The following is a 9,646-nucleotide window of genomic DNA, read 5'->3' as shown; positions in this document are numbered from 1 at the left end:
AAGCTCTTGCCAAGTAGCTTCACAATTATTCTGGTGTTATCCCAATAGCAGCATAACCAATACTGGCATATACACCAACAGAACAGTATTTCTGCAAAACATTCCAGAACTTAGTTAGTTTTTCCACAATAGTCTAATGTTATGAAACAGAAGGGTTTTTTTTTCCAATTGATAGAAACAGAGGGGGCTACTTTGATTAAAAAATATTCATTACATTTACATGCTTGCCTACGTAAGAAAATGTGAAAGATTTGACAAGAGCAGTTTCACTGTATAAGGTGCATTTATTGCTGTTCTACATTAAACTTGAGGGAAAACCACATTATTTAACAAGCTAATTAAACATACAGAACAACTCAGAATCCAGTCTTACTCTGGTATCACAGGTTATTCGACTTACAAAGTAATTCCCAATATTGCTTGAAAGTTTTAGTGCACAGAGTTAAATTTGCCTCAGAAGACAACAATAATGGCATTTAGAGCGTCACTGTGTCCACCTCACACTGTGGGTTCCTGAAAAATCCTTTGTGGCTTTTGCCCAGCGGTAGGAGCTGGAAGTTTTTGAAGATTATACCAGGCCTCCTGACAAAAAGCTCCACGAGATTATACAGAGATCTGTGCCAGCCCCTATTTTGTGAATACAACCACCATCAGTTCCTTCATACTAACTTAGTTTCAGCAGAAGTTCAAGCTGGCCCTACTTAAAAGAAACAGAAGTTTCCAAAGAAAGCAATTTGTTCTGACAGCTCTGATACACGCTAAAAAATAAGGCCACTTCAACTTGGTCCATTGTCTTCCAGTAAGAAAAAACGATGAAGGAAACATTGTCAGTGAAGTTTAGATGTCACACATTGCATAACCCAAGACGCAACGCTTCCTCTAACATCTCCCTGCAAGAACAAATTGCCTCAGCTCACAGTGGATGTAACGCAGGTTGTAAAGGTGCACAGTCGTGTCCTGGAACAACTCCCCCCAGAAGGCAGCCTGCTTTCCAACAGGCTCTCTGGGGTGAGAAACGTATTCCTGCTGTTAGAACTAAAAGAGGAAGCTATTCCATTATGCACATTCACTGTGTGTCTGGCCCCTATAGCTGAACAGCCACAGGCACAATCGATGGCTAAGCAGCAGTACAGAAATTGCAATTAAAGCTCAACAAGTCAGCCACAGTACTGCTGCTTAACATGCCAAGTCTCTTCTACAAAGTAAACATATTTTTCAAGTTAAGTACAAATCCTTCCACGTCGCTTTTAAATATCATGCACACTATATATTTACTTTCATTCTTCCCCTAATAAAAATAATCTATATTGTGCTTCTCACGGCATATCTGTGTTACACTATCATGTGTTCTTCCTTTGTTGATTATTCAGTTTTGATGGTGGATAACAAAATAAATTTTTGGAGCAGTTGGTATTAGAATAACCAAATAGCTTTAATAAAAAGTGATGCTGCCATTAAAAAGGCAGAGGATAAGAAAAAAAAAAAATAAAGCTCTTTATTAACTTATCACTAAAACCTACAATATTCCACAATGGTTACATACTCACAGCAACTTTACACTGTTAAGAGAACAGTAAAACATTTGTCAGGATCTGTTTATTATCCACATATGCAATTTATTAGCCAGTTGACAAGATATTATTTACCACAGGCAAACTAAATACTGTGCTTTTAAAGAAATCTGCATAGAAATGATTTGATGTTTCTCATATTTTGGACATATTTACAAAAAGGATTTCTACGTGTGTTAGCAATAAATAATCCCAATATTCAAAATGTCAGTGCTCATGCACACACCGACAAGATGGTTGCATGCTTTAAAAATATTATTTACAGTACAGTCTCCTTCATAGCCCTCTCCCTAATAATAGCAGAAAGTGCATTTTCTTCCATGTTCTTTCTCCTTTGCTTTTGTTGGAATTTAGTCTTGCTTCTGAGGGATACAGCCTTCCATCTCAACAACTTCTGGCCAGCCTTCATACTTGTTTGTGTCCTTGTTGTTCTTTATGTGCTATAAACAGAAAACATCAATCTGCTGTTAATGTAAAGCCATTTTTATCCTGTTGCTTTAACTCACAGCTTTAAAAGACATTTTATTTACCTATTTTCAGGTCACAAAGAGAAGACATCACTTACTGTACTTGCTCAGCCAAGTGTATGCTAAGAAGTTAAGCCATACTGGAAAACATTTTTAAAATTTATCGTGGGTGTTTATTTAGGAAGAGAGACAAGCAAGAAAAAGACCAACTGCATTAAAACATGAACCACTGTGAAAACATAAAGAAGGATACTAAATTTACAAGGCACTGAAAATGAATAGTGAGAATTTTAAGAACTGTATTTAACACTGAATGATCAAGTTTTTTTCTGCAGTCAGGTAAGACATCACTGCCTCCAAGAGTTTGCCACTGCTCCTGCACTGGTTTCCACTCCCTTGCAAAGCTGGCAAAAGAGAACACACACGCACCTTCCTTGCTCCCCTAGTACAAAGCTACCTCTACTGGTAATTAAAGGTAATAATAACACATGTTGAATTTTAACAGCTAAAGTATGGGAACATATTCAAATTCACAGATTTAGCTATAGCAGCAATAATTTTTGCCAGAAGAGCAAAGCAAACAGCTGGGAACACCACCACCACCTTAACTACCACTTATCTGTCAGAGGTCTTGCATTGTTAGTGCAACTAAAACACAAGTGTTAGGCAGTAAGTTTTTAAGCCTTCAGTTTAACTAGATTCACTAAAAAGATAAATAATCTAGTTATTGGGATACTAAGATATACCCCACAAGATTTTTTTCTTATTTGTGAATCACAAAATAATCTTTTTTGTACAATTAAAAGGAGGCTGGTCAAAGAATAAACTGGAAAACAACAGTGTGTCACTACTGCAATAGATACCCATCTTGAACAAACACATGGTATTTACAAAACATGCTATGCCTTTATTAACATAAGCTGTCAAATTCCAGTAAGTTACAGAATCACAGACCTGTTCAAATGGACTTTTAGTCTTAATTCCTTTTCCACCGCAGAAGACCCAGTTGTCTCTAAAGCCAAGGTTCGTAATGGATGTGCTCCCCAGGTCAGCAATCAGTTTCCGTGCTTCTTCATTAAGCCTTAAATAAAACAGAAAAGTTCAGTATGTGAATAAAAGACACATCCTTAGAGCTTTCATTGTTTCAACAGACCATTAAGCTTTAATTTGATTATATATAGTTTAAGTCAGTGAATATTGGGCAAGATCTGGGCAAGATCAGGCTAGTTCTGAAATCACCGGGTCTAATGAGCTCTGCTCTTTAATACTATCATCTCACGGAACCAGCACACGAACCTGTTCGTACACCAACAAATGCCAAGAACCCCCTCCTGTGAGAATTTATACACACATCTCAAGTCACATTATGAATTCTCCAAGCAACTAAAAAAGTCAACCTTTAAAGTAAACACTGTTTGCAGGTTCAAGCCAAAGTCTAGATAAAGTAAAAGCTATTTTACGTTAGAAGAATAACCTAAAAATATGAAAGAACTTTTTGTCTGCTTGGGTAAATTCATTGAGAATGCTGCCTCACAGCACGGTTCAGTACCTGTAGGTCCAAGTAGAATAATTTTAGTATGGAAGGGAAAACAGTTCTGTAGGGTGACAAGTTACCATTCCAAAACCTCCAAATAACAGCTCTTTATTTCCTCCTTTCAATTACTGTATTTGCCTGATATAGTTGTATGACTCACTTTAGTTAAAATTATGAAAACTATTAAGTACTTTGGAGGTTATTTCAGAACTTGAGCTCCAAGTCTCTGAAGCACTAGGGCAGCTTTTATATGTGTGTGTATATATATATATATATGTATATGTATATGTATAATATTTAATCTTTTAAACATATTGAGTCTTCACAATTGTAATTGTTTTCAAGAACCGCAATTTATAATTATCATCAACCACCAGTAGTAAGGTTTTCACTAATAATGTAATATCACTAATAAACAGCAATTTCTGGCTGTCAGCATGAATGGATCTAATTCACCTTCTTGTTCAGCTGATATCTACATACAAACTTTCAAAAATATCAGCTGTGACATGATTATTGAAACAAACTAATTGTACTTATCTAAAATATCAAAGAGGAAATTAAAAACAGCAGAGAGAAGAAAAGCAACAAACCAAGAAACATTAAATTGCTTTCTTCTCCTAAAAGCAGTGAATATATGGACACTTAACTATTTACTGCAAATATAGCACACTATAAAGTCATGAGTTGGTCACAGGAAAGTTGCTCCTATATCCAAAATACACACAAGCAGTGGAAAACAAATTGAACCAAAAGAGAATAAGAACACATAAGAAAAAAGTCAAATATTATTAAAACAACAGAGGAAAAGGAAAAAAAAATAATCTTAATTTTCACTTTTAAAAGCAACCCTTTGGACACGATGACTTAAGTGAGGAGTAGATTACAATACAAATTGTACAGTAATGCTGGGAAGGTTGGAAGAGAATGGTTAAAGAGAACTAAAACCTCTTAGGCTACTCCTACATTAATAAATTGGACATCTTTAGGGTAGAATGGCTGCAGACACTGAGGCCTACAAGTACAGGACACACATGAGTAACCTCAGACTTCAAAAGGAAGGATACGGGCAAGGCCTATTGGGAATGGTCTCTGCACCCCTGTAACCACCAAACTCTGGTTTGGAGTTGATCCAAGAAAAGTGCTGGGTGGAACAGACCCATTTCCACCAGGGTAGGTTCTCACAGTCATGTTCCTATGTCTGGACATATCTGAATTTACTAGCGTAAGACAGAATGAACTATCAGCAATAGGAAAACCAGTCAGTACATCTCCAAAAAGACAGATATCCTTGGGAAAATACAGTTGGTCAGCTGGTTGAACTGACCATAAGCCCTCACTGTCTTCTTGTTGAAATAAGATCTTTTCTCAGAGAGGCAAAAAATCCAGCAATGTGTACTGATACAGCAAGTGCTAATGAGTCAAGTATTAATCTTTAGCCTTTTCAGATTTTCAAACACCACTTGGGATACTTCTGCTAAAGGGTCTAATTTAATACCTAATTTATTGTTTCTCTGCTGTCAGGATCACAAAAGTCTACACCTAACAGTCCTCTGTGTAATTACATGCAGAACCCATTACACGTGTTTAGCTTTAATTTGATCTTTGTTGTCTTGAATCACAGCAGCATTATAAAACCAATAAACTGAAAGCACCGTTTCAAATCCATCATCCTGGAACAAAATAACTTTATCAGAAGTGAGTGTGTAATAATGAATGCATTTTTTCCAGTAAAAAACAGCATTTAAAAGTTTAAGCAATATTTACTGTGTAAGTCAATGACATACTTGGTTGCACCATCATCGTATGTTCCCATGAACACTATTGTTCCGTCTGGGATGGACTTCAGAAATTCAATAAATGGTGCCACATCTGTAAAAAAATTTTAAAAAAAGAAAACACAAACCTGTTTAATAACAAGCAACCATTCCATTTTTAAACACCTGTGATGCCTTCCTGCAAAGCCATTCCTTTTTAAGAGTATGTGTAAATTTACATAAAAGTTTATAAAATGATGCTAAGTTGGTGAAAGATAAAACGGATCTGCAAGAACTCTTTCATTTTACAGAGTTTTATCCATATTGTGTAAAAATGTAACCACTAGTTGGAACTACTCAAGAGAACAAGTGTGTTTGATGAACTATCCCATTCCCTCCCACCTCAACTATTTGTGTTTCTTTCAAGTTGCACTCTCCTCACAATTATGAAGGCAGAAACAAAGCACCTTAAACCACCACAGCTCATGGAGTCTGGAGAAGGGAAAAAAACAAACAAACAAAAAGGTAGTAGTTTTCCTCTAACTAGCTAAGGTAATTGCACCTACCTCCTCCCCACATGTCAAAGAATTTAGTGTCTAATGTTTCTCCTGTTTTACCTGCAGAAAAATAAATATTTGGCTTAATCAAATATAACAAAAGTCATATTACAGACAGCATGCTGAACTTCTCTTAATGACTCTTTCACAGAAAGTGCTGCAGAAGACACTGCATGAATCAATTACTACAGTAACTCTAATCCTTTATGAAGATTGCTTCTAAAACAGCACAGTAGTTTGTGAAAAGGTGCAGGAAAAGGTAAGAGGAGAAAAAGAGAGAAGATGCAAACTTATTTTTGCTTAACAAAACAAAGAGCCCACAGACTCTAAAACCAATAAAGGGAAATCACTTAATGTATTTGCCTTTTTTTTTTTTAAGTTGTTTTTGCACAAATAGATAGTATAGCTATAGGTTGCCATTAGGGCCACATGGAAAGTAAGAAAGACTAAAATTACACTATGTATTTTGCTATAGATTGGAAATTCTTAGTCAATTTAAACATCCAGAACAAATAGAAGAAAATGGACAATATAATAATCTTGTCAGCACCTTTTTTAACTATGCTTTCTACAAAGTCAGTACTTCACAAAAGGTAGAATTTTATTTTTAATTCATACATTCATTTAAAGTTTGGAGTGCAGGGAGAAAGACTGGCAGCTATATAATAGAAAGCTAGATGTTTTGGTTTTGAACAGATTGAAACAATTTAGGAGGGCAAAATAGGATTAGGCAAGTATTGTTAGAGTCATACTTTAGATGACTTAAACCTGAGTACAATCCAAAACCAACATTAATTTATATTGCAGCAAAATGACAAAGTGCTATCTCTGTGCTACAAGGAACTGCGTCCTACACACTGAGGACAAATGCCAGTACTGACAGTCAGTTCAGCTTTCAGGGTGACACACAGGTAAATCTGTTTGGTGTTAATGACAGTTAAGAATCCTGAACACAGTGACATAACATGACGCATTTAGGGATGATCTATAGATACAGACTAATCAAATACACTGCTTTCAAGCTAGGAAATAATGAGCCAGTCTTTCCACATAGTAACAGAAGTGCTAAGTAAGTTTTCAGTGAAAGAAAGTAACAGAAGAATTTAGTCTACAGAGTTTTATTAGTGGTGGCAACACACAAAGTCAAAAGAACTAGCACACATCTCATGCCTTTTTCCATTTTATATGTGCACTAAAATTCATGTGATGTATCACACAGATAGTGACCACAGTACTACACATTAATATTTTTACTACACATTTTTAGAAAAAAAAAATGCATGGAGTTTTTCTGTTAACAATAGGGTGTAAGTGCCATTCTCTGATGTTCTATCAGTATTGACATGCTGAATACTTCCTTTTCCCCTCCTGCTTGCCTTTCTCCATCCTTTGTATTTCATCTTGAATTTCAGAAACAATTTGGAAATGAAGACAATCTCCTCACTTAAAATGTCACTTACCATTGACCAAGGCCACATTTATTCCTCTGCCAACGTTATTTTTAACTCCACTCATTAAACTGAAAAAAAACCCAAACAGTTTTATTTTTAATGGGGTGATTTTCTGATGTGAAATATTTCTGTTTTTTAAATAGGATCAAATTGTAAGAGATACATGGTTGAAAGACCACATATTCCTGAGTACTTAAATGAAGCAAAACCTCCTCGAACTGATCTGCGTGCTCTTACGGCACCATCAAATTGAGAACAATAATAGATCAAATAACCCCAGCTCTATCAATTTCATTTGATTGTTTTATCACTTTAGTCATCTTGGTTTCAAAGTATGTGTGTATACTAAAATTGTCACAAACAAGGTGCTATTAATGTGTTTAAGGAAATTCCTTGCAGTTAAAGAGCCTGAAACAAAAAATAATTTGAGGAGCTCAGTACCATCATGTAACCAACATTTTAAGCTTTTTTTGTAAGCACATGATGAACAAAAATGTGTTAATGAGTTTAAAAGTTAATTAAACAGAAGCATTTAAAATGAATATTGCAGCATCACATTAAGAAGCCAGGAAGACAAAGCAGTTAGCTACTTGTATTTAGAACAGGAAATGCAGATCCAAGAAAAATAGTTAATACACTGATGGGACTTTAAAGAAAAGTCAAATGTAATCTTGGGATACAGCTACACATCCCAACAAAACCATCACAATCTACAGCAGCAATCACCTGGCCAAACTCAGAGTGGGAAGAAGAGAAGTGCTGTGAAATGGAACCCCTTCAGAGCTGTGAAGAGCTAATGGGAACGTCAAGACTGTGAGCTGGCTGCTGTGCTGCCCTGGCCGTGGAGGTGAACCCCTCCGGTGAGAAGCTTCCAGACCCCCCCACCCCTCTTCAACAGCACTGTGTCATAAACATCTCTCACCTGCCTCCAGGCCCCAAATATCCTAACGTTAACAGTTTGAAACGAGGAGTAAAAGAGTTAACATGCACAAGGAGAAATGGGAGTAAATGTTGAAACAATTGCATAAATCAAGATAAAGAAGTCTTCAGCTGAGACTGAAGAAAGCATCTCAGCATAAGCATATGGGTACACATATCTCAGTAATTACAAACACATTCTAACAGGTGCTTTAATTCCATCCGAATCAGGATTTCTCTAACCTCCCTAGCTTGCTCTAGGAAGGGGCTGCAGATGTGTATGATGCTGTTACGTTCAAAACTTCTTTGCATTTCTTCTGTGATAATACGATTTTCAGGTTGTATCGGAACACCCGTTCTAAGCAATGTTCTGGGAAGACCAGATCCTCACACGCACACCTGCAACATCAGTTTTCTCATGCAAACTCATTAGTGACAGGCTAGAAAAAAGAAATGGTCTACCATGGAAGTATGACAAAATCTTCTCTGATGCCATCTTTTGCACCCAGGATGAAACCAAATTTTAGAGGAATGCCAAATATCAGCAACAGATTCAGTATTAGTTCAGAGAGGCTGCAAAAACTACTGGTAAATGGTAACTCTTGGTACAGTGACTTCAGTTTTAATGAACTAGTAATCAGAGATGAAAGAGTCCATATTCTTCTATTAGTCCTCTAAGTTATACAATCTGCCAAATATTCTGATTCAAATTCAAACTCTAATTCAATAACTTATGAAACAGAAAACCTGCAATTTTCTGCTGAAATAAAGCATCCAGTTCTGGTTCGCAGGGAACTCCAGAAGCATTTTAGCCACTGAAGGATCATTTCTTCTCTGACCACATGATTTTCAAGTCATGTCCAAGTACCTGTTCTACGCAGAGACATGGCAAATTAAATCTGAAAACATAAGTTAAAAAACCCAGAGAAGATGTGAATGCATGCTTTTGCTCATATAAGATGCAGTGCCACAGACACCACAGGCTGTAATGTGACAGTCTTCTCACATGAGGGCAGCCGTTCATCAGTTTTAGAATTCTTCCAACAATTTATAATCAAGTTTTGGGAGCTTTTGAAAGAGAAATCAAAATGTCTTATGAGCTAAGCAGGAGATCATATAAAATTAATCAAATTCTCTGGCAGACTTTCAAACAGACATTACAAGTCTCCTCAGAAGGAATTCTGAAAGGTTTTTGCCATGGAAAACTGTACTTAAGACTCCAATAGGTGTGCACTAAGGTGTGCACTACTATGAAAAGATTTCTTGCCCGCAACTACTTTCTTTACATCACCTTCTGCAGTGAAATACCCAGTAGAGGATTTTTTTTAATTTTATTATATTTTTTAGCAGGAACAATTTCTTCCTAGTTAACCAGAACGATGAGGTGGCAC

At 36.3% G+C, this 9,646-nt stretch overlaps 1 protein-coding gene across 1 annotated transcript in view; it reads right to left on the bottom strand.

Moving 5' to 3' along the window:
* Positions 1-264: 264 nt before the first annotated feature.
* The window catches only part of FAM3C (FAM3 metabolism regulating signaling molecule C), a 29,765-nt gene continuing 20,383 nt past the window's right edge, over positions 265-9,646 (bottom strand). Inside the window, exons 6-10 of the mRNA XM_082059613.1 lie at positions 7,347-7,405; positions 5,896-5,946; positions 5,360-5,444; positions 2,993-3,119; positions 265-2,011 (exon numbers count right to left, since the gene is read on the bottom strand). Coding sequence (XP_081915739.1) covers positions 1,922-2,011; positions 2,993-3,119; positions 5,360-5,444; positions 5,896-5,946; positions 7,347-7,405 — 412 coding nt within the window. The 3' untranslated portion in view covers positions 265-1,921. The remainder of the gene's footprint in view (positions 2,012-2,992; positions 3,120-5,359; positions 5,445-5,895; positions 5,947-7,346; positions 7,406-9,646) is intronic.

The sequence above is a fragment of the Streptopelia decaocto genome, assembly GCF_964273445.1.
Source record: "Streptopelia decaocto genome assembly, chromosome: 1".
Taxonomy (NCBI): Eukaryota; Metazoa; Chordata; class Aves; order Columbiformes; family Columbidae; genus Streptopelia; species Streptopelia decaocto.
The sequence above is the reverse complement of the archived record's forward strand: the minus strand, read 5'-3'. Positions and strand labels throughout refer to the sequence as shown.